Source organism: Pseudorca crassidens, chromosome 7, assembly GCF_039906515.1.
Source record: "Pseudorca crassidens isolate mPseCra1 chromosome 7, mPseCra1.hap1, whole genome shotgun sequence".
Taxonomy (NCBI): domain Eukaryota; kingdom Metazoa; phylum Chordata; class Mammalia; order Artiodactyla; family Delphinidae; genus Pseudorca; species Pseudorca crassidens.
Window position 1 is genome coordinate 83,101,383 of NC_090302.1, and position 25,943 is coordinate 83,127,325.

Sequence of the window (25,943 nt, forward strand, 5' to 3'; positions counted from 1 at the left end):
GTCATTTTAGGTCTTCTGCCCATTTTTGATTAGGTTTTGTTTTTTTTGACATTGAGCTGTATGAGCTGTTTGTGTATTTTAGAAATTAATCCCTTGTTGGTCCCATTGTTTTCTCGAATGAATTTGATATAATCTACTCTGAATATTTGATGCCATTTTAATAATTTAGACTAAACTAATCCCAGCTGTAAATGGTTCATATTAACATATAACAACATAATTTTTAATCACCCGGCATAAGTAGTTCCCTTTGTAATAGTTGCATTGAAACTCTCTCAGGAGAAGGCAATTTCTAGAAAGGACTTCATTATAACATTTGGGGAACCATAGCAGGAGCCAGATTTGTGTGACCCTCTACAGCAGTACCCCAAGCCCGATGGATAGGAATGGCCCTTTCCTCTAAAGCAGTGGGATTAGGTACCGTAGCATAACTGTGCACTTTTTATAACTGTTCTCCAAAAACCGAGTTTGTAGCATCGACTGTAAAGGTTGGAAGTGTTCCAGTTGACAGAATCACAAAAAACACATCCTTATCCCAAGACAGAAAGGAAGGAAACCCAAGCACCACGAGTCTCACGTTATAAATCTGCCCTCAGCTCATAAACTGCCTTCAACACCATGCTTCTTGACGTGAGTTCACACCCAAGGTTTTGCAGCTCATCGAAGATGGAGCGTGTGAATAGGCAGAGGACAAGAGAGATAAATCTGGTAGCTGCAGAGGAAGGGTGATGTGACTTCTGAGGACAGGCTATAGCAATATTCTGCTGACTTCATACAGCCTTTATCTTCCCTGCCTTCCCCTCTTCTTACACGTTTGAACTATGTGTTGTGTTTGGTTGATAAATATCTATAATGAGAAATATCATGGTATAATGAAAATGGCACTGGATTTGAGGGCAAGCAAATGGTGGGTCCTGGCTCAGCTCTGGGAAATTAGCACTTTTACTGTGCCTTGTTCTCATTTGTGAAATGAATAGGTTATTCAAAGTCCTCAGGCACGCTGGTTGAGCTCTTGGAGAACATTCCATCTGTGTGGAGACTCCAAGGAACACTTCCCTAGTAAGGTATTGAAGACATTCCATCCAGATTGCTGAGCAGAACATATCTGTTGCCTCTTATTCATAACAGTGAAGCAGAGGCTGAGGCTTTAATGGCTAAGATTTTTCAGTAGATTTCTGGAAAAGAGATGGTGCCTGGTTGCCATGTTGATGCATGAAACATAGTGGAAGAATCTTCAGCTCGGAATATGCTATGGGGGTCTGCAGTGGAGGCAGGAGTGCCCTGTTTGGTGGAACCTGGAATGGTTGCAGGCTTGGGGCCATCATGTGCATGCAACAGTTTCAACAGAAGGAAGCAGTGGGAAAGGGCTTAAAACAAGGGAGGCACTGCATGAGTGGTATGCACTCCCACCTCCAACTGAGCGGAGAAGCAGATAGCCCATTATTTATCCTCATACCCCCCCCCCCAAAAAAATCTAAAACACTTCTGTGCAGAAATTGCCAGATTGTCCTAGAGGATGAGGGCTAATGTTAGTATGGGTATGGGAGAACAGAGTACTGTTCTCTTTACTCTGGCATGTTTATACTCCAGCTGAATGGTCCATTCTCTGCCTATTCACCCTAAAGCAAGCCCTTCCAATCTATGTGTTCTACCCATGACCCAATTCCTAACCAAACTTCCCATTTGAAATCAGAAATACTGACACAAGAGCCCAGGAAACCCTTATTAGCGATCCAGTCTTTCTTTCTTCAATACAAATAGAATTCAAGATCCACTCTACATGTAAGGACAATAAGCACCTGAAAGAGAAGATACAAAGAGAATAAATGACTTGGAGGGAAAAGAAATTTTTTAGGAGTGTAAGAAAATTTAAAAGAAAAAAGTGTTCTCTGATCTGAGATTTTATGCACATAAATCAAAGTTAAGTACCTAGGAAAAAGGAATTATAAGATAAGGAACTCATAAAAATTAAATATATGGTGGTGGAAGTAAAAGTTTCAATCACAGGTCTGAAAGATAGGCAAGAACGTTTTCCAAAATAAAGAGCAAAAAGGCAGAAATAGTGCTGGAGAAGAAGAGAAATAGATAACCAATTCATGAGAGAGAATTCATACAATTCAATTGTATCATGAGAGGCGACATATGATTATTAAGATTTCCAGATAATGATGAGAACTGAGAAAAATGGCAGGGAGAAAATTATCAAAGAAAAAAACAAAGATGACTCCTCAGTGTTGAAGAAGCACCGTGGACCTCAAATTGAGAGGTCCACTGAGTGCCAGCAGGAGAAATGAAAAATCTGTCTGCCTGAATTTGATGCTGTAACAATCTTGATGCTTAAGAGAGAGAAGTCTTTTGATCTTGATGCTATGAACATCCTCCTTCAAGTGGCTCAGAAGTTCTCTGCATGACCATTAGGCATGAAAAGCGAATGCAGTCCTGGCACCCACTTAGCCTTGTAGTATACAGTATTAAGCTGGTCATATTAACATAAATTCTGTTTATTGCTGTTCAATTTTTAGAAGCATAAGACACTTAATTGTATCATATTGGGAATGGAATGTATATAACAATAATATTGACACAGTTGTAGGTCAAGCTCAAAGAATATACCTCAATATGTGAGTGGGGTAGAGGGAAGATAGGGGTGCTAATATGCTCATCATATACAGAAGAGTGTCAGGATACTGGCTGAAATAGAGGTATAGCATAATAGATAATCAATGGAAGAACTAATAACTAATACAGCACCCAGTTATTGGGTGGAGGTGGGAGACAGTGCAAGCAAAATCCTCCTCTTATATAGTGGAGAATCAATAAGTGTCTTAAATTGAGAAAACAGGAACAAGAGGTATACCATATTAATTAGAGTTATGGAGCTCACCACTTGAAAACCAAAATCTAAATTGTATTGTATTGGTTGCCCAGGAGAGTAGGACCAAGGACAGGGATGAGTATGGAAGGGTACAACTTCTTTCTGTCTTAAGGCTCGTGGTTTGTTACCATGTGCATGTATTGCTTTCCTTTATGTTTTTTTGTACATTAAAAGATATGTATTTTCTAACATTCAGAGTTTCTGTTTGTAAAGATACAACCTAATGTTAAGCCACATGAAATAGCTGATATTTGTCTCATTTGGGCCTGCACAAATGGAAATTTCATTTGGTTCAACCTAAATAGGGTTCAGATTTTGGACTTTAATGCAGGTATGTCTTAACATGAAGGTCCAGTACATGATCAAGTCAGTGACATCTTGACAATTTGAAAATGTCATAATTCATTACATTCAACAATGCCCTTCTTTTCCAACCAACATTCAAGCCCTGCTCAACTTACAAGGGAAAATTCAAATGGCACACCCTCCAACCCCAAACCCTGTATTCAAAGAATGTTTTTCTTCTGAACACCCACAACCCTGTATTTCTAACATCTGTCATGGTGGGTTTTACATTCTTCTTTTTACAACTGTTATTTGTGTACTTTGTGTCGCATCTCCCTGTTAGACTACAGTTCCCTTAGGGGAAAGATTTGTGTTCTACTGTGAGAGACTGCTTGGTTTTGAAGCCATTTCTAGCTTGCCTTGGCCACTTTCCAGCTGTGTGGCTTTGGGCAAATTACTTAACATCTCCAAGACTTACTTATTCCATTCCCCAAATGGAGTCAGTGATGTCTCTTCTTAGGTGCAGAAGGATGTCTGAATAAAAGATTGTATGTACAATGCTTGACATGATACCTCTCGCGCAGCAGATGTGCAATTAATGAACACTGGCTTCCTGTGGCCCTTATTCACCCTTGAACCTTCCACAGCATCAAACACAATTCTTTACACATAGGTGCTTAAATGGTGAAATGAAGAGGAAAAAAAAAAGGTATGTTGGGTTGAAAGATGCTGAAAATATTGCAAAATCCTTTAAGGAAAACAAACATTAGTCCTACCTTTGAAAATATGAGTTCTCAAATAATCATATTGAAGAGGAAATAGCATAGTACTCTGCTCGACATATCAATTGGACAGAAATCCATCCAGAGATGGAAAACTCTTGGGATGCAACCAAAAATCTTGTCTGTGATCCTGTCTCTTTCATTCACCACATATCATTGGTTGTGAGCTCTACTGAGCATTGCGTTTCTGTGGAATTGGGGCAGAGTCTACAGCCATGTGAGGCAGCCTGGGAAGCTGGCACAGAACTCCGGACCTCATGAAGTGCCCACTGGCTCCCCACTGCTTCTTAGGCTAAGCACTTGCCCCATTCTCTTGTGTTCAGAGCTTTCTTCATAAAGACTCTAACTTGCTTTTCTAGAATTGGCTCAATGACTCCACAGAGCCTTTCCTGAATGGCCTCACTTACAGAGCACTTGGCTGGCCCCTCTCATTACCGTTTGTCGCATTCTGATCCCGTTTTCATTATATCTGCATTTCTCTAACCCTCACTAGAGTGTGTGCACAGAAAAGAGACTCGATATATTTATGCTGGGGTAAACTATTCACAATTAAGACACAGGCTAGGAAAGCCCCTGAATGCACACTGTGTGTGTGTGCACGCATGTGTGTGTGCGTGCGTGTGTGTGTGTGTGTGTGTGTGTGTGTGTGTTATGTGAATTATCTCCACCAAAGACAAAACATGTCTTTCACGATGGAGCATTCATTCAGATGTACGTTGGTTAAGGCCAGCTGACTTGAAGAAGTCAATTAGGAAGACATAGTGGCTACCAGCTGAAATTATTGAAGGAAGGAAGGTTTCTGTTTGGAGGGCATGGGAGTGGAGGATCCCAAATGATAAAACAGACATCAGCATAGAACTCTCAAATGGAGGTTGATGCACACAGCTTGGGAGGGGGGAAGCAGGATGTTAAAGGGGTGTTTTCCATCCTCGGGCTCAGGGACACAGCGTCGGAGAGGTAGACAGCTAAGCCTGTCTGGCCCACCTGCCAGGATCTTGTACAATCACTCTGCATAATTATTCTTGAAAATACAAACATTGCCGGGGCTGACTGACAAGTATTGTTCCAGCAGGGAGGGCTGTCAGGGCAAATCAATCCAATTCTACCACATGCCAGTGTGTAGAACAGATATAATTTTGTCTGTTAGGGGCTGTCAAAGCGAAGGATGTGCCGTATGTGTATTTTGAAGTGTGGTGTTCCCTTCAGTCTAACAGCTTGAAAGATTTCTGGGGCTTTCCCCCTCCCTGGCTGTTTTCTACAAGAACTTTTGGGAATTTTAACTTCAAATAACTCAAGTCTTTTATCTGATGTGATGTTCAGGTTAGATTAAGCCCAATCCTGCCTTTCTCTCCATAGCTGCTCTGTTCTCATTCAACATAGGGTATTAAAATTTGGTTTAAGAGGAAAGGGTCCTTTGCTGCTGTTGGATGTTGTATGGGGCATCCAAGTAAGTACCTGGTGCCCTTCCTTCAATGCCAAGTCACCTTGCAAGAGTCTTATCTTGTCCATCACTGGACCCAATGCAAGGTTTAGTCCAAAGGTTCCGACTGGGCCCCTTGGGAATCCCTGAAAGTCCACTTCCTCTTTCTGTGGCCCAGTGCTGTGTCCTCTGCCCCCAGAAGTCTGCCTTCTGCTCTCCTCATGCCCATCCCTGGCCCTTTCTCCTGCCTCTCTCATTTGTCCATTTGGGTCTTGTTCTACTGCACCTTGTTCTCTGTCTTTCCCTGAAAACATCAGGATTAGTCCTTGGTGACATCCTCTGTTCCCTTCAGGGTCACGGACTTGAACTCAGCTTCCCTGGAGTCTGTCACCTTGAGCTGTGTGCATTCGATGGGCAAGGGGCTGGAGAGGAAAGATGGATGAGTGACTGCTGGAGCCCGCTCTCTGCTCAGCACAGGCCTCTGTGAGAGCGAGGTCTAAGTTATATCAGAACTGGCTTCTCTGCCTCCAGTTTGATCACTGCCAGAATAATCTAATTTGTCCTCGTCACTTTTCTTCCATGCTCAAAAGTCTTCTACATAAGACTTACATACAGAACCAAGCTACGGGCTCACCTATTATGGAACTGCGTGTGTGCTAGAGCAGATCTGAAATGCTGTTTAGTCTAAACTCCTTCATTTAAAGATGATGAAATGAAGGCAAAATAGCAGTGAAGCATTTGTCTGAGTCCATACTTACTAGTGCCCAAGATTGTTTAAACTACTTAGTGAGGTGTTCAGGGCCCTCTATGGTCCAACCTTGTCCTCCTTTTACTGAGTATTGCCTGCTTTTTCTCTTCAGAAAAAAACAATATAAATCAAAGTTTCTTTTTTTAAAATTTTTATTGAAGTATAGTTGATTTACAATGTTGTGTGAGTTTCAGGTGTACAGCAAAGTGATTCAGTTATATACATATACATATTCTTTTTCAGATTATTTTCCATTATAGGTTATTACAGGATGTTGAATATGGTTCCCTGTGCTGTACAGTAGGTCCTTGCTGTTTATTGTTTATCTATTTTATATATAGTAATGTGTATATGTTAATCCCAAACTCCTAATTTATCCCTCTCCCCACGCCCCTATTCTCCTTTGGTAACCATAAGTTTGTTTTCTGTGCCTGTGAGTCTGTTTGTTTTGTAAATAAGTTCATTTGTATCATATTTTTTTGGATTCCACATATAAGTGATATCATATGACATTTGTCTTTCTCTAACTAAACTTGGTATGATAATCTGGACTTTTCCTCCTCTTCATCCTTGCTTTTTCTCTTCCCCCACTTTAAATGCCCTCCTTCCCACCATTCTCATCTCTTGTTCAACCACTCATCTATTTTTTCATGTTTATGTTATTATTTATTCATAAAATACTACTGATTGCCTAATATGTTCTAGACCCAGTAGTGGGTGTGGGAAATTACATCTATTCTTTAACCCCATCCGTAAAGCATTCTTTTTTTTCTTTTTAATTTTTGCATTTTATTTTATTTACTTTTTTATACAGCAGGTTCTTATTAGTTATCCATTTTATATATATTAGTGTATATATGTCAATACCAATCTCCCAATTCATCACACACCCCCGCCACTTTTCCCCCTTGATGTCCATACGTTTGTTCTCTACATGTGTCTCTATTTCTGCCTTGCAAACCAGTTCATCTGTACCATTTTTCTAGGTTTCACATATATGCATTAATACATGATATTTGTTTTTTTTTTCTGACTTACTGCACTCTGTATGACAGTCTCTAGATCCATCCACGTCTCTACAAATGACCCAATTGCATTCCTTTTATGGCTGAATAATATTCCATTGTATATATGTACCACATCTTTATCCATTCATCTGTCGATGAGGATTTAGTTTGCTTCCATGACCTGACTATTGTAAATAGAGCTGCAATGAACATTTTGGTACATGACTCTTTTTGAATTTTGGTTTTCTCAGGGAATATGCCCAGTAGTGGGATTGCTGGGTCATATGGTAGTTCTGTTTTTAGTTTTTTAAGGAACCTCCATACTGTTCTCCATAGTGGCTGTACCAATTTACATTCCCACCAACAGTACAAGAGGGTTCCCTTTTCTCCACACCCTCTCCAGCATTTGTTGTTTGTAGGTTTTCTGATGATGCCCATTCTAACTGGTGTGAGGTGATACCTCACTGTAGTTTTGAATTGCATTTCTCTAATAATTAGTGATGTTGAGCAGCTTTTCATGTGCTTCTTGGCCATCATATGTCTTCTTTGGAGAAATGTCTATTTAGGTCTTCTGCCCATTTTTGGATTGGATTGTTTGTTTTTTTAATATTGAGCTGCATGAGCTGTTTATATATTTTGGAGATTAATCCTTTGTTTGCTGGTTCATTTGCAAATATATTCTCCCATTATGAGGGTTGTCTTTTCATCTTTTTTATGGTTTCCTTTGCTGTGCAAAAGTTTTGAAGTTTCATTAGGTCCCATTTGTTTATTTTTGTTTTTATTTCCATTACTCTAGGAGGTGGATCAAAAAAGATCTTGCTGTGATTTATGTCAAAGAGTGTTCTGCCTGTGTTTTCCTCTAAGAGTTTTATAGTGTCCAGTCTTACATTTAAGTCTCTAATCCATTTTGAGTTTATTTTTGTGTATGGTGTTAAGGAGTGTTCTGATTTCATTCTTTTATATATAGCCGTCCAGTTTTTCCAGCACCAGTTATTGAAGAGACTGTCTTTTCTCCATTTTATATCCTTGCCTCCTTTGTCATAGATTAGTTGACTATAGGTGTGTGGGTTTATCTCTGGGCTTTCTATCCTGTTCCATTGGTCTATATTTCTGTTTTGGTGCCAGTACCATATTGTCTTGATTACAGTAGCTTTGTAGTATAGTCTGAAGTCAGGGGGTCTGATTCCTCCAGCGCCTTTTTCTTCCCTCAAGACCGCTTTGGCTCTTCAGGGTCTTTGGTGTCTCCATAGAAATTTTAAGATTTTTTGTTCTAGTTCTGTAAAAAATGCCATTGGTAATTTGATAGGGGTTGCATTGAATCTGTAGATTGCTTTGGGTAGTAGAGTCATTTTCACAATATTAAGTCTCCCAATCCGAAAACATGGTATATCTCTCCATCTGTTTGTACCATCTTTAATTTCTTTCATCAGTGTCTTATAGTTTTCTGCATACAAGTCGTTTGTCTCCGTAGGTAGGTTTATTCCTAGGTATTTTATTCTTTTTGTTGCAAGGGTAAATGGGAATGTTTCCTTAATTTCTCTTTCAGATTTTCATCATTAGTGTATGGGAATGCAAGAGATTTCTGTGCATTAATTTTGTATCCCACAACTTTACCAAATTCATTGATTAGCTTTTGTAGTTTTTCTGGTAGCATCTTTAGGATTCTCTATGTATAGTATCATGTCATCTGCAAACAGTGACAGCTTTACTTCTCTTTTCCAATTTGAATTCTTTTTATTTCTTTTTCTGCTCTGATTGCTGTGGCCAGGACTTCCAAAACTATGTTGAATGATAGTGGCGAGAGTGGACATACTTATTTTGTTCCTGATGTTAGAGGAAATGCTTTCAGTTTTTCACAATTGAGAATGATGTTTGCTGTGGCTTTTTTGTATATGGCCTTTATTATGTTGAGGTAGGTTCCCTCTATGCCCACTTTCTGGAGAGTTTTTATCATAAATTGGTGTTGAATTTTGTCAAAAGCTTTCTCTGCATCTATTGAGATGACCGTATGGTTTTTCTCCTTCAGTTTGTTAATATGGTGTATCACGTTGATTGATTTGCATATATTGAAGAATCCTTGCATCCCTGGGATAAATATTGATCATGGTGTATGATCCTTTTAATGTGTTGTTGGATTCTGATTGCTAGTATTTTGTTGAGGATTTTTGCATCTATATTCAACAGTGATATTGGCCTGTAATTTTCTTTTTTTGTAGTATCTTTGTCTGGTTTTGGTATCAGGGTGATGGTGGCCTCGTAGAATGAGTTTAGGAGTGTTCCTTCCTCTGCAATTTCTTGGAAGAGTTTGAGAAAGATGGGTGTTGGCTCTTCTCTAAATGTTTGATAGAATTCCCCTTGAAGCCACCTGGTCCTGGAGTTTTGTTTGTTGGAGGATTTTAAATCACAGTTTCAATTTCATTACTTGTGATTGGTCTGTTCATATATTCTATTTCCTCTCGGTTCAGTCTTGGAAGGTTATAGCTTTCTAAGAATTTGTCCATTTCTACCAGGTTGTCTATTTTATTGGCATAGAATTGCTTGTAGTAGTCTCTTAGGATGGTTTGTATTTCTGCGGTGTCTCTTGTAACTTCTACTTTTTCATTTCTAATTTTATTGATTTGAGTTGTCTCCCTCTTTTTCTTGATGAGTCTGGCTAAAGCTTTATTAATTTTGTTTATCTTCTGAAAGAACTGTCTTTTAGTTTTATTGATCTTTGCTATTGTTTTCTTTGTTTCTTTTTCATTTATTTCTGCTGTGATCTTTATGATTTCTTTCCTTCTACTAACTTTGGGTTTTGCTTGTTCTTCTTTCTCTAGTTCCTTTGGGTGTAAGTTTAGATTGTTTATTTGAGATGTTTCTTGTTTCTTGAGGTAGGCTTGTATTGCTATAAACTTCCCGCTTAGAACTGCTTTTCCTGCATCCCATAGGTTTTGGATCATCATGTTTTCGTTGTCATTTGTCTCTAGGTAATTTTTGATTTCCTCTTTGATTTCTCCAGTGATCTCTTGGTTATTTAGTAATGTATTGGTTAGCCTCCATGTGTTTGTGTTTTTTACGGTTTTTTCCCTGTAATTTATTTCTAATCTCATAGCACTGTGGTCAGAAAAGATGCTTGATGTGATTTCAATTTTCTTAAATTACTGAGGCTTGATTTGTGATCCAAGATGTGATATATCCTAGAGAATGTTCCATGTGCACTTGAGAAGAAAATGTAATCTGCTGTTTGGGGATGGAATGTCCTATAAATATCAATTAAATCTATCTGGTCTATTGTGTTGTTTAAAGCTTGTGTTTCCTTATTAATTTTCTGTTTGGATGATCTTTCCTTTGGTATAAGTGAGGTGTTAAAGTCCTCCACTATTATTTTGTTACTGTTGATTTCCTCTTTTATAGCTGTTAGCAGTTGCCTTATGTATTGAGTTGTTCCTATGTTTGGTGCATATATATTTATAATTTTTTTATCTTCTTCTTGGATTGATCCCTTGATCATTATGTAGTGTCCTTCCTTGTCTCCTGTAACATTCTTTATTTTAAATTCTATTTTATCTGATATGAGTATTGCTACTCCAGCTTTCTTTTGATTTCCATTTGCATGGAATATCTTTCTCCATCCTCTCACTTTCAGTCTGTATGTGTCCCTAGGTCTGAAGTGGGTCTCTTGTAGACAGCATATATATGGGTCTTGTTTTTGTATCCATTCAGTGAGCCTGTGTCTTTTTGTTGGAGCATTTAATCCATTCACATTTAAGGTAATTATCGATATATATGTTCCTATTACCATTCTCTTAATTGTTATGGGTTTGGTTTTTGTAGGTCCTTTTCTTCTTTTGTGTTTCCCACTTAGAGAAGTTCCTTTAGCATTTGTTGTAGAGCTGGTTTGGTGGTGCTGAATTCTCTTAGCTTTTGCTTGTCTGTAAAGCTTTTCATTTCTTCGTCGAATCTGAATGAGATCCTTGCCGGGTAGAGTAAGTTCTTCCCTTTCATCACTTTAAATATGTCATGCTACTCCCTTCTGGCTTGTAGAGTTTCTGCTGAGAAATCAGCTGTTAACCTTATCAGAGTTCCCTTGTATGTTATTTGTCATTTTTCCCTTGCTGCTTTCAATAACTTTTCTTTGTCTTTAATTTTTGTCAGTTTGATTACTGTGTGTCTCGGTGTGTTTCTCCTTGGGTTTATCCTGCCTGAGACTCTCTGTACTTCCTGGACTTGGGTGGCTATTTCCTTTCCCATGTTAGGGAAGTTTTTGACTATAATCTCTTCAAATATTTTCTTGGGTCCTTTCTTTCTCTCTTCTCCTTCTGGGACTCCTATAATGCAAATGTTGTTGCATTTAATGTTGTCCCAGAGGTCTCTTAGGCTGTCTTCGTTTCTTTTCATTCTTTTTTCTCTATTCTGTTCCGTGGCAGTGAATTCCACCAGTCTGTCTTCCAGGTCACTTATCCATTCTTCTGCCTCAGTTATTCTGCTATTGATTCCTCCTAGTGTATTTTTAATTTCAGTTTTTGTATTGTTCATCTCTGTTTGTTTGTTCTTTAATTCTTCTAGGTGTTTATTCTTTAATTCTTCTAGGTCTTTGTTAAACATTTCTTGCATCTTCTCAATCTTTGCCTCCATCCTTTTCCTGAGGTCTTGGATCATCCTCACTATCATTATTCTGAATTCTTTTCCTGGAAGGTTGCCTATCTCCACTCATTTAGTTGTTTTTCTGGGGTTTTACCTTGGTCCTTCATCTGGTACATAGTCCTCTGCCTTTTCATCTTGTCTATCTTTCTGTGAATGTGGTTTTTGTTCCACAGGCTGCAAGATTGTAGTTCTTCTTGCTTTTGCTGTCTGCCCTCTGGTGGATGAGGTTATCTAAGAGGCTTGTGCAAGTTTCCTGATGGGAGGGACTGGTGGTGGGTAGAGCTGGGTGTTGCTCTGGAGGGCAGAGCTCAGTAAAACTTTAATCTGTTTGTCTGTTGATGGGTGGGACTGGGTTTTCTCCCTGTTCGTTGTTTGGCCTGAGGCGACCCAACACTGGAACATACCCGGCTCTTTGGTGGGGCTAATGGCAGACTCTGGGAGGGCTCACGCCAAGCAGTACTTCCCAGAACTTCTGCTGCCAGTGTCCTTGTCCTCACAGTGAGACACAGCCACCCCACACCTCTGCAGGAGAGCCTCCAACACTAGCAGGTAGGTCTGGTTCAGTCTCCTATGGGGTCACTGCTCCTTCCCCTGGGTCCTGATGCGCACACTACTTTGTGTGTGCCCTCCAAGAGTAGAGTCTCTATTTCCCCCAGTCCTGTCGAAGTCCTGCAATCAAATCCCGCTAGCCTTCAAAGTCTGATTCTCTAGGAATTCCTCCTCCCATTGCCGGAGCCCCAGTTTGGGAAGCCTGACGTGGGGCTCAGAACCTTCACTCCAGTGGGTGGACTTCTGTGGTATAAGTGTTCTCCACTTTGTGAGTCACCCACCTAGTAGTTATGGGATTTGATTTCATTGTGATTGTGCCCCTCCTACTGCCTCACTGTGGCTTCTCCTTTGTCTTTGGATGTGGGGTATCTTTTTTGGTGAGTTCCAGTGTCTTCCTGTCCATGATTGTTCAGCAGTTAGTTGTGATTCCAGTGCTCTCACAAGGGAGAGTGCCCAAAGCATTCTTGAATAAGCCCATAGACATTGCTTTTTACGCCATTACGATGATAAGCGCTGTGCATATTTGACTGAGGGTGGCTTTTGTGTCATACGTTTATTTCTCATTGAGCTCTGCCATGAGAAATATTCTTAGGAAATTCACTATTTACTTTACAGACATTGTTAAGGACATTGATCTCCTATGTAAAATCCATTCCATAAATTCCTTTCAAAACTAAATGCTGTGAAGAATCTTACTTACCATAAGACATATCTGTGTTCTTACTTATGGGTAGTCAAAATTTTATAAATTATTTTGTTTCCTCCTGCCTTCGTCTGCCAGGAAACTCAGAATCAATTTATGACTTAATTTTAATAAGCATGAGGAGCTTAGAATCTTAGAACCTTAGAATCTGCATGTTTGCATTTCTACTTAACATCTTGTTTTAGCCTTCTTTTCCGTTTTCTCTGACTTCAGTTCTTGTTTAAGTTTTTGCTTTCTCTTGCATGATCACATAAAGTACCTGAAATCTTTTGTGAATGAAGCAGAGGTGCAAGTAAAAGTTACGATAGGTATAAGCATGTGTTTTTCTGCCCTTTTATGTTGTGAGTTCCTTGAGAAAAGGGATTATTTTGTGCATCCTTTATACTAGGCCACAGAAAAATGCCCAGGCTATAGTAGGTGCTTAATAAAGGTTTGTTGAAGTAAGTTGATAAAAGTCGACCCATGACTCCCTAGGTGGGCAAAGTCAAGCTCACTTTCTCTTACACTTTGTCTGTTGTAAGAAGGCCAAGGAAAGGTGGAGTGCTGTAGTGGAAAGAACTTAAACTCTGCCTGTTACCAATTGTACAAACTTGGGTGACTTATTTAGCTCATATGATCCTCTTCTTTTTACTTTAATCTGAAAATGGAAATAAGGATGCCCTACTGGATAGCTATGAAGATTGATATTGCTTGTAAACCTCTCAGCACATTTTCAGGCCCATAATAGCAATCAGCACATGTTAGGGCTCCTCTCTTCCCTCCATATTTCCTCATTTCATTGGAAATTGCACTTGGAAAAGGATAAGTGGCTTGCTCACAAGATAGTCAATTAATTGAGGTGTCATATGTAAAATAAATGTGACTATTGACCTCATGCAGAGGGATATAAAAATTAATCGATGGTAATGCACATTGAGATTTTTTGCTGAAAAGTGCTTAAGAATGGCTCAGTACTATTACGTTTTATTTCATCATTAATATTATTTATGAATATTTGGCTTTGTCTTGTCCTGGTGTGGTTATATCTCTGGTCTTAATTGCATTTATTTTCAATTTAGTCCCAATTTATATCTTAATAAAAATATAGATGAAATCAAAAAGCATAGTTCCTGTCTTTCATACAAATTTATTTTTACAAGGTGGATGATTTAACCTGTTTCAATATGCTCCCTATGAAATAGACATTAAGATATTTAGTAAATAATTTTTGTTAATTGCATTTAATATCAAGCTCAAGCATTTCTCATAGTTTTGACATCACGCTTTTTGCGCTCATATTTTATGTTTATTGGCCATTTTCTAATGAAATTCTTCATTATGAGATACTTGATCCATTTCAGATGATAAACGTCAATGTTTCAAGTATTTCTAGTAGAAGAGATAATTAACTAAATGAAATACCTGTTATCACTTTACTGTCAGGGAATGCTCGCTGCCTGCAGTCTCAAATGGGGTTTGTGTTACAGAGTGCAAGGTCATTCTTCTGAGAGTCAGGGGATCTGAGTTCTAGCTTGGTCTCCTTCTAGCTGTGTGGTCCTGGGGAAGTTACTTCATCTCTCTGAGACTCACTGGCTTACTGTCAAACACGAGGGAGTCAGCCTCAATGATCTTTAGCTTCTGTTCCCATCTGGTCCTTTGCATTGGAACTATTGAGGCAGGCCCTACATTCAGGTCTGTAGGGCAACAGAAAGATTGATCCTAATACACAACATTATCTTCTGGGGTATATTACTTTTTACCATCCTACTCACAACTTTAAAATATCTTTCCTTTTAACTGCAGGTCACTTAGTACTTGACATATATTAGAGACTCAATAAATGTCTCAAATGTCCAGGTTCTGAGCAGGATGTGTCCAGGAGGCCAAGGATCTCTATGAAACCCCATTACTGAGGAAGTGGGAGGATATATTTCCGATTTCAACCTTAAGTGGGTAGAGTTGTATTTATTTATTTGTTTTGTTAGTTTTAGATTTAGTAATAATGAATACAGAGATGGGCTGATACTATAGCCTATGTGTAAATATGGAATATTTACTTCTGGGAGATACTGATACCAGGAATTTGATTTAAACCATCTGAAACTGCAAAGCATCTCTATAAACTACTGAAGCTACTTTGTGACAAAATACATTTTTCAGTGGCTGTAATGTGATACTAATACAAAACCAGAAATCTACTCAGTTCTGGTACATGGGAAGCAAATGACTAAGGGCACCAAATTTTCACTCTGGAAAATTCCATTAGTGATAAAGACATCCAGACAGTTTTTAGCCCCTCATCACGATTATTATTGCTGGTCATCAATTTCTCCCCAATTCCACAGAGCAGATTTCTTTGCACAATAATCTAATCACACCCTTTGTTTTGACTATGTGAACGTACATAGATCAGTCTGCAGACCACATGAGTTTGTTGGTATAGCTCCTACACCACCTACACCTCTTCAAGATACTCCTTTCTTTCTTTTTTTTTTTTTTGGCAAGGTGAATTTCAAAGAGATACTTTTTTTATAAAACTTTTTTTAAAAAAATCAATTATTGTTTTGCGTTTTCCTCCAAAACTAAGGAGCCATTTATGGTAGAGTCTGGGCTTTCATTTATTTTTTTATTAGTTATTCATGTTGGGTTTGAGGTTTTTTTACTGGGGTCTCCAAAGTTAAAAGCAGAGAATTGACTGACCTCAGAGAAATGAAGCGTGTAAAAATTTTAACATGCTTACCTGATAGCTTATTTATCATGGAATCTTTAGACTCACTTCACTGAGGATATTTTGTGTACAACGAACCCAGGGTTCCTAGGACCCTTTAAGGCAGTGTTATTCAAAGTGCTTGTCCACAGTGAGACTGTCTAGAATAGGAATCAGTGCATTGCTTCCTTCATTAAGAAAGTCTTGGGACTTCCCTAGTGGTCCAGTGGTTAGGACTCCACACTTCCACTGCAGGGGGGCACAGGTTTGATCCCTGGTCAAGGAACTAAGATCCTGCAGGCCACATGGTGAGCCCTACCCCCCCGCCAAAAGAAAATAATAAAATAAAATTTTAAAAAAGGAAGTCTTGCTCCCAGAAAAAGTCAGCTAAATGCCATGCAAACAGCCAAACCAGACTTCCCAATGCCTCGCCTCTCAGCCACACTATTGAAAGACACAAGACAAATGGCAGCCGAGTGTTTGTACAGCTTGGGCAAGCTCCTTCAGCCCTCTGTGCCTTGGGCCCTGAGAATGATGGCATCGGGAGGATGGAGAGGGAAAGCTTGAGCCAGGAGCTCAGTGGGTGAGAGGAGTAGCCCAGATGTCAGAGCGAGGGGGCAGACATGGTCAGGCTGATGGTTCTGTAAGATAGATGCTTTCAGCTGGCTGGGGCTCTAGCAGGAGTGGGGTGGGTAATGGTCAGACATCAGGCACACAGACCTTGAAGAACCTGGGGGTGAGGAGTGGGGATGGCTTTCATTTGAGAGGGCTGCAGGGAGAAGGCATGAGTTTCCTCAGGCATAGCCAAGGTTTTATTTGAGTCGAGGAGGTGAGAGATTGAGGATACAGGGAGCTTGTGGATGACAGGGGAGCGAGCCCAGAGGGACCGATGGAAGGGGTTGTGAGGAAGGTGAAGACGTGAGCATTGGCTCAGCCTTGGGCACTTATGAGCAATTTGGGGGTTTGAGGCTGGATAAAGAGGGAGGCCCTGAGAGCGTACCAGGGACTTCCCTTGATTGAGGGAAGCAGACAATGAGGCAGGTTGGGATAAGCCCCGATGCTCTCCTGGAATGGGAAGAAATTCTTAGCTCAAGGATGTAATAGCTCCAGACTAGTTGTTCTCCCTACTCCTGATATCTTGGAGAACTGGGCTGCTTTATTGCCTACATACTCAATAGGGTTATTGTCAGTTAACTGAAATAATATAACTAAACAGTATTTGTCTGTTGTTTTTATTGTCATTCGGCACATTTTTCAACAAATGTTTGGGTAGCACCAGCTGTGAGACCCTGGCAGGAATGCAAATACAAACACAAAATTGTTACCTGTGCCCTTTGGTGGCTTCCAGTCTTAGAAAAGAGAAATTCATTCTATTTAGAGGGAGTACATTTGCAAAAGGCCAGCATTCTTGTAATCTATTATATCTCAAACATAGCAAAACAAATTAATGCAAAATAGCCCATTTCTTAAAGAAAAGGTGCATTTACTGCCTTCAAGGTCAACATGGGAAAACTGGTCTCATCAATTTTAGCTTTGAAGATGACCAAGTTGTGGCTTTATCCATAGCTTTATGAACTTATTTGCCACCAACTTTTTTTTACTGCTTGGAATGAAAGAAAGAAAGAAAGAAAGAAAGAGAGAAAGAGAGAGGGAGGAAGGAAGGAAAGGAAAGGGAGAAAGAAACAAAGAAAAGAAAGAAAGAGAGAAAGAAAGGAGGGAGGGAGGAAGGAATGGAGAGAGGGAGAGAGAGAGAGAGAGGGAGGGAGGAAGGAAGGAAAGAAAGGAGGGAGGGAAAGAGGAAAAGTATAAATCAAATGCAAAAAAAAGAAGAGTTAAATACTTGCCTTGATCTGGTTGGAGTGTAAAGTAAATCAAGTGGCAATTTAATTCCCAATGAACATGTGACAACCATGGAGTTAAATATTAGATTTAAATAGGGCAGCTAATTCTCTGCAAGAATTACATTCGTCTCTTCATATGGGCACTCTCCCTAATGAACACATTTCTCCCTCTTAAATTCAATCATTGCTACTGGAGCATGAGAAATTAATATACATTCTTAGATTCATTAATAATGTTACTCATAAAAGACCTTTTGGTTTTTATCACCCTGAGTTCCCAGAGGCCCATGGAAGCAGCCGTAGCTCCAAACCACATGAATTATAAGGGGAAAAAATCCTATTAAAACAGAACCTTAATCACCAGTTGCATTTTATATCGAGCTGTATCTAAAAAGAAACTGTATAACATATCCATCAACATAGAATGGATAAATAAATGGTGTTACAGTCCTTCCACAGAATATTATAAAGTAGTAAAAGCAAAAGAGTTACTACTACACACACAGTGTAATTCAATCTCAAGGACATTGTTGAGTGACAGGTGTAAGACATGGAAGGATGCTTGTAGTACGATTCCATTTATATAAGTTCAACACAGGCAAAGCCCAACACTCTCTGGTTTAGGATACGTCATTGATAGCAAACCAATAAGGCAAAGGATTAACACAAAATACAGGATAGTGGTTACCCCTGGGAGGTGAGTAGGAAGTGGGTACAATCAAGAAAGAACACAGTGGTGCTTTAAAAGTACTAGTGATATTCTGTTTCTTACAATGGAATGGTGGGTTCCTGGGTATTCACTTTATTATTATTAAAACTACGGAGATATGCCTTGTATTTCCTTTTGAACTTTTGAGAGTTTGAACTGGCCTTTGAAGAGTGAACTAAGCAGAGAGGAAGCGGGAAGACTATTTTTACTTTTTAGTCTATTATATATTTCTATTTCTCTTGTTATACTTAACACAATTTACAATTGGAAAGGAACTTTGTGGTGTCAAAGAAAAATCACGGACTCTGGATTCAGGCAGACCTAAGTTCAAATGCCAACTCCTCCATTCCCATGCTGTGCATCGTTGAATTTCTCACAGACTTAGTTTCTCCAAGTATAAAATGTAGGAAGGAATGCTTCCCAGTGTGGTGAGGGTCAAATGAGAGAATATTGTCGGCTGCACATTCCAAGCTCTAGAGGGAGTCACAGTGCTTTTAAACTCTGCCATTCAGGGATGACTTGTCCAGAAAAGCATGGTGCCATTGACCTGGTGGAAACCCTGGTCTAAGGGATCCAACACTTGATGTGCTGGGTGAAGAGGCCCAAGCTCACACTGCAGCTCCGTCCTCTGTACAGTCTCTTTTTGGGCTTCTCCACTGGCTCTGTCCTGAGAATCACTCACTCCCCTCCCACCTTGCACTACTGGGCTCTAAAGGACCATGGACCACCTCCTGCCTCTTTCCCCAGTAAGGCGCATGGATGAGTGACATGGGCCAGCTCTGCTCTGAACGAGAGGGAGGAATATTCTCCCTTCCCCAGATGCTTCTATTCTTGTCTCCTCTTAGCTTTGGAGAGCCAAGACTAGGACACAATCTTAGAAAGGAGCTAAGGAAGCCAGCCTTTTCTAGACATTTCTGGTCTAAACAAAAGGAGTCACTACGGCTCAACCATGGAGCCTACCTCAGCAGGAGGTGAAAAGTGAGGTGAGGACACAGCCTCAATCAGCAATGCACAGATCTTGCATTTTCCCTTTGTATCCTCTGAGCCTCTCTCCCCCAGGAGTCTGAGGGGGCTTAACAAAGACTTAAGGCTTCCTGGCTAGCTCTCTGCCTTTCCCACCAGACACATAACTGACAAATACATGCAAAACATCTGGCTCGTGAGAGGCCTGCCATTAATATCCATTCCCTTCTCATTTCTCCCCTTTCCTAGTCTGTAAAGCTCATTAATGACACTCTGCAGCCAACGGCTCGGTGGTTCCTTTAGTTCTATCAGAAACAATAATTCCACTCCGGAGAGCAGGCCAACGCCACCACCTTCCAACCCTTTGGGGTGGACCTTGCGGCTGGACACGGAGCTTCCCGTCTGGTTATCCTTGTGCGGAGGAGAGAACCGGGGGCCTGCAAGCTCAGGGTGCAGCCACTGACTCCCCATCCTCTGCCTGCAGCTCCACATGCCTCTATTCCAATGTCCATTCTGTCTTTGTTTTACAGTTGTTCAGCACATCAAGCGACATAACATTGTTCTGAAAAGGGAGCTAGGCGAAGGAGCCTTTGGAAAAGTTTTCCTAGCTGAATGCTATAACCTCTGTCCTGAGCAGGACAAGATCTTGGTGGCAGTGAAGGTAAGCGAACACCCCAGAACGTCTCATTATCCGTGGTCACACCCAGGTGTGGAAGTGATGCTTTATTTTATGTTATTGTAGTGGCCAATTCAGGAGCAAATTACATCTGCTATGGTGGATGTGTTCAAATTCCTTTAGAGGAATGGACAGTGGGAAGGATATTTGGGGCACAACCAACTGTCAGAGGTTCTGCTCAGGGACAGCCTTCCAGTCTACAGGCTGTGAATGGCTCTGAGCTACTCTTTCCGGTCAATGTGAACTAAATTCTGGATAGAGGTCAGTGAGGTCAAACAGAATCCAACCGGCTGAGTCTTGGAGACCCCACTGTCTCCTCAGGTTGCTTGGTGCTCGTCCAAGCTCAGTGGGAGTTTGTCTCCTGTTCGAAGGTTCTGGAAGGGAGACTGTGGCCTTCACTTCCCCTCTCAGCCTCAGTTCTGCTGAGAACTTCTGTTATACTTACTTTGTCCCTCCCAAATGTCTCCAAGGCCCTAGGCATGATTCCATCTGGGATGGGTGACATCTCTGGTAGATCCCACCTCCCTAGGAGACACAAGATTTTACACAGAAGTCTGAAAGTCCTTCATCATAGCCATGTCTTCGTAAACTCAAAACAGGAGACCTGTTCTTCAATAAGATAAACATTATTGAAAGGGCTAAAATTTCCACTGAGCTCTCTAAATCACAAGAATCAACATAAATAGCACAAAAGACTTCAGCATATCGTTTACACATGGCATTGTCAAAATTACAAACGGAACAACTCACACAAGTATAATATATATAAAACACTTAAAAGAGGCATATGTTTATAAAGTGAATTAAATGCCGAATGCACACGGATGTGGCTAATGTAATAAAATGTAACTTCTTGGCCTCACATGATTGAGTTTGGGTTTTTATTTGTTTGTTTGTTTGGCCAAACACAGAATATTTGTACAAATGACATTTATTTACTCATTATAACCAGGACAGCTTTTTAAAAATGAGACATGTATTCCATTACTGTTGTACTTAGCCTTAAAATACTTTAATATATGTGTAATGGGTAACAGAGGAGAGAAATTAAATGATTCTTGAACTTCCCCAGCCTGCAGACTAAACACAGTTTCTGTTAAAGTTCATCCAGATGAAACACTGTGTATTTGCTTTCCTTGTCATCAAAAGTAACTAAGCCGACTGGCACGGATACTCTTAGACTCTCAGCAAAGGCTCCTAAAAAGCTGCACTCTGGGGCGAATAAAGGACAGACCTTTCTAGGGATGAGCAATGTAATATCAATCAAATAAACATCATCTCTAAGATAGGTAAATGGAGGAGGGGAGTGAGACAGAGGAGAGAAGAGGGGAAGGGAGATGCTAGAGAGATGCGAGGTTAAGTGCGGTGAGTGGTGTAAAGTGAGAATCCTGAGGGGACGCTGAGGATGCTTAATTCCTGCTGCTGCAATTGCTTCCTCTTTTCTTTCATTTACTCAAAAAGTTTGTTATTTTTTAAAGCACAAAATGTTCAGAACATTTGGCAGTGCTATATCTGCAGTCTTTGCTTTCTTCTGCTGCTATCTTTTTTTCCCCCCTTTGGAAAAATGGGACCGAAAGGTGCCTCTGTTTTTGTAGATTCATAGCCTGATGCAAGGTTAGAGCTGGAAGACGCTTAGGGAACATATAAGCCTAGTCTAGCATGTGTCATAGGCAGGGAGACTGAAGGCCCTGGGGAGGCCAGGAGGCCATCCAGGGAGCTAAGTCAGGCCTTCAGAAATTCACTTCATGGGGTCACAAGGTGAAATCTTTGAATGTGAGAAAATCCTGGGAGATTAGGGAAACCTAGAGGACAGTGTAGGAATAGCTGAAAGACCTCAGCCTGACAAAGAGATAGACTCACAGAATTTCTCAGTGGGTATTGCCTTTCATTTCCGTATCACTCCTAATTCTGCTCCTGCTTCGGCGTACTTCTTGCGGTGTCCTTAAGGAGACTAACGCCATGGCGCCCTCAACTCAGACATTACATTTCCTTCCAAACTAGTGCTAAAACAGGATGTCAGGGCTTGGGCTCGTCATGATGAAGGATCAGCCAGCATCAGCAGGGTGTAGCCAGCTGTTCTGTCCACAGCATGCTTCCCATCACTACTGCCGGTGGGGCTTCTTTCTGGTTTAAATCCCAGTCATAGCCCTAATCCCACCCCTGACTCCGACCCAGGCCCTAGTCCCCATAAACCTCCTGGCTTTGCCATAAATGTTTATAAATTAACGACCCGCGATGAGCGTTTGCTCTTTAATCAACATTGCTGAAAAACAAAACAAAAACAAAACCAGGGCTTCCCTGGTGGCGCAGTGGTTGAGAGTCCGCCTGCCGATGCAGGGGACACGGGTTTGTGCCCCAGTCTGGGAAGATCCCACATGCCGCGGAGCGGCTGGGCCCGTGAGCCATGGCCGCTGAGCCTGCACGTCTGGAGCCCGTGCTCCGCAACGGGAGAGGCCGCAACAGTGAGAGGCCCGCGTGCCGCAGCAGTGAGAGGCCCGCGTACCGCAAAACAAAAAAAACAAAACAACAACAAAAAAAAAACAAGCAAATTTGTCCCCTTATCTCACGTAGAGAGAGCAAAATATCTACAGCTTAAAAATTCATTTCAACTTCAAGGTCACACAGCTAAGAAATCGCATCTCGATGACCTTGAATGTGAACTTTTGTTGAAATCGGAGGCTTTGCTTACATTGGCCATAATGATTTCAAGCTTCAGAGAGGAGGCCCATTTTAACTTTCTGGGATCCAGAGGCTACAGCCACGGAAGAAACAAGTCTGATTTTTCATGGGCTCCGGGATGAATTGGGTCAGAAAAACACATGAACCTTTCATAGAGCTGCCTCTCACCAGCCTGATCTGCTCATTTTTAAGCTTGTGGGCCAATTGAAAGTGTATTCAAAGACTATCTAATAAGCCTGGGAGGAAAATGTCTATGGTTCCGTCCTGACCACAATAAAGGGATTTTTTTTTAAGGAATGAGACAAACTGAACGTGGCCTCCAGGGCCTGCATAGCCCTTCACCTCTGAGGAATGGCTTCCAGGGCTGCTTCTCCTCCATTGGAGGCACCCAGGGATGTTTGACGGTCTTCCTGCCTGTTGCCTAGCAACCCCTGCAGCATTGATTATGCATGCTAAGAAATAGCAGCTATTGTCCTTTTTCCTTCTCTAGAAGGAACTGACGGGTTTGAAATCCGAGGTTTTGCTTTCAGACTGACAGATGTCAGGTTCCTGTACATTCTGGCATCGCTTGCCCCGAATGACTTAAGGTTTGAGGGACCTACAGAAGCCAGTTTAAGGTGGGAGCGATCCTAAGGCATGCGCAAGGCCCTCAAGGGCGCGTGGGAGGCTGAGCACGCCCCTCCCATTAGAGGATCTGCTTGTTTGGATCCAGCCGGATTGCCCTTTTCTTGATTTTTTGGATGACCTTTGTTTTTTAGTGAAATGGATTTATCACTTTCCACTGAATGACAACCGAAGAACCCACAGAGAGGATGAGAAGCAGAGAAACCGGTCTTTGATCAAAATGAGTTCCTTTACCTTTAAGTAACTCAATTGCCAAGGAAACACTGCATCACCATTTCCCTGCATTAGCTGTGGATGCGTTAACTAATTTTGGCTCCATCCAACCTGCATTTCAATAGCTACAATTCCTACAACCTTTCCTTGTGCTGTGAATGGGCGCTAATTTTCATTTTTTAAATACAGCCAGAAGTGGGCTTTGTAGGATTCATGGCCTCTCTTCCCCCTCTCCACTAACTCAGGTATACTTCTAGAAACAGAAAAATGGTGAACACAAGAGAGGCCTTAGGAATCATATCTATAATCCAAGTCCCATGTTTTATAAATGGCAAATCCAAGACCCAGAGAAGTTGAGTGGCTTCCTCAAGGTGTAAGTTAAAGCGAGTCAGAGATTCTGCACAGGAAGACTTGGCGAGATGCGAAATGGTGACATCTGAGTTCAGCAGGCACTTTCTTTAGCACCTAATGAAGGCTTTTTGTTTTTCACGTTTCTGAATATTTGCTTGTCAGCAACAGAGGAAATGATGCAAGCGTTCTGGCAGAGTTGACTGATACACCCCGTGGCACGTTACCATGGGCCAGCCCAAAGTAGCATCCAACACGCTGTGGCCACGCCCGTGCCTGGAGGGCCCCAGCGCAGCCTCGGGGCCACACAGCTCCCACTCACCCATCAGCTCTCAGCTAGAGTTGCTCCCTCAAGGAGACTTCCCCTTGCTGCTCCCCCGTTAAGGTCAGAACTCCCAGTTCCACGTATTAAGGCATCTGTACTTGTCCTTTACAGCATATGTCAAGGTTGTTAATTATACATGTATTCGTGGGTATATTTAATCAATGACATGAGTGTCTATCTTCTCCATTAGTGTGGCATATTCTTGAGCGTAGGAACCATGCCTTTTAGCACATTGCCTAATATGTAGTAGCAGGCAATAAATGCTTGTTGAATGGATGGATGGATGGATGGGCTATTGAAATAATAGCCTTTTGAAAAAGTAAATAATTGGCAGTTGGCATTTCTAGGTAAGAAATAATTTCATGAGATTATATATATATATGATATAATCTAATGAGAAATCATTTTAGAAATGATCGAATCACTGTGCAGATATATAGAGCTATTATTGAAATTCTTTAGCTTAACTGATACATTTTGCCAACGAGGTCCAGGGAAGATAAATGACCTATCCAAAATTACATGGCTTGAATGAGATCACTTCATGTCAGACCTAGGACTAAAACGCCGACCTCACCAGCCCCGTGCCTACTGTGCACCACGTTTTCACGTCCTGAATTCTACACATGCCCTAATAAACCAAGCTGAGGAAATTCAACGTAATACCACCTATCAAGTAATACAAAGGAGTGTGTAGTTGTGCTTATGTGTGTGTAATGACGAGAGAGATTTTCATGTTTTCCTGGGTAGCAATGTAATTCAAGGCAATAGGTGGAAATAAGGAAAATGATTCCGGATGAGTGCTTGGCCTCAGGAGGATACAAGCAAAATACCTTAATCAGCTTTGATAATAAGAGCAGTATAATATTCATCGAAAACCCAACTCAAGCTGGTTTAAGTAGAAAAGGGAATGTATTTGCCTAAGCTACTGGAAGACCTTGCTGCTGGTGCTCTAGCTTCAGGCACTGAAAGATCTAGGGCATCAGCAATTCTCTCTCTCTCTCTCTCTCCATCTCCTGGCTCTGCTTTCTTCTCTGCTGACTGTATTCTCTGGCAGGCTCTCCCCACACTATGCTAAAGACTCGTCAGCAGTGGCTCTGGGCTTAGATGCGGCCATCCTAGCAACCCAAAAGAGAGCTCTTCTTTCCCAACAATTATGCAAAAGTCGAAGGGCCAACTCGTATTGGCTTGTCTTGAGTTGTTTCACCAGGCCCTCCAGCCAAGGGAATAGAATGTTCTGGTTATCTAGGCCTGGGTCACATGCATATCCTTGCAAATGGAAGATGAGGTCAGCTCTAACCACACACATGGACCAAATGTAAGGAGGCATTGGTTCTCTGAAACAATATTAGAGATGCTAAACAAAAAGACAGGGGAAAGAGACCTGACAGGACAAACTGAAAGATGAATGACTCAAATAGGACCTGCAGGACCACTGGGCCTCACTGTGAATGAGGCAGCTGGGATCCAGAAGCCCACCAGGATCTGAGCTGGCCCTTAGGACGGGCCCTTTGTTACCCTCGCAGGAGGCACCAGGGCTCTCCTCCAGGCTTCCCTGCTGGTGTGGCGCAGCTGTCTCTCCCCTCCGCTGTTCCCTAGCATTGGGCTGCTGCCTCCTGCCCGCTGCTGCTCCTGCGGTCTCTATTACTCACCTTCAGATTCCTTAAGAAGGAAATGCCATGCGACCAGTTACTCCGGTCAGTGTTCCTGCCAGGCAGCTGCCTGAGGTCCAAGCATCCAAGGTGGGCATGTGACACAGGCGAGGCCACCTATGGGCCAGAAGCAACTAGAGCCAGTTGTCTCAGAATATGTGTAAGGGCAGAAGAAGAGCTCAAAAAAGACAGCTTATCCTTCAGTTCTGGAACAGGGAAACAATTTGTAAATGAG

At 41.3% G+C, this 25,943-nt stretch overlaps 1 protein-coding gene across 3 annotated transcripts in view; it reads left to right on the forward strand.

Annotated features, from left to right (window-relative positions):
• NTRK2 (neurotrophic receptor tyrosine kinase 2) overlaps positions 1 to 25,943 on the forward strand; it is a 383,847-nt gene that overhangs the window by 268,991 nt on the left and 88,913 nt on the right. For all 3 annotated transcript variants that reach the window (XM_067744760.1, XM_067744761.1, XM_067744759.1), the window contains exon 14: positions 19,722 to 19,852. In XM_067744760.1, coding sequence (XP_067600861.1) covers positions 19,722 to 19,852 — 131 coding nt within the window. The remainder of the gene's footprint in view (positions 1 to 19,721; positions 19,853 to 25,943) is intronic.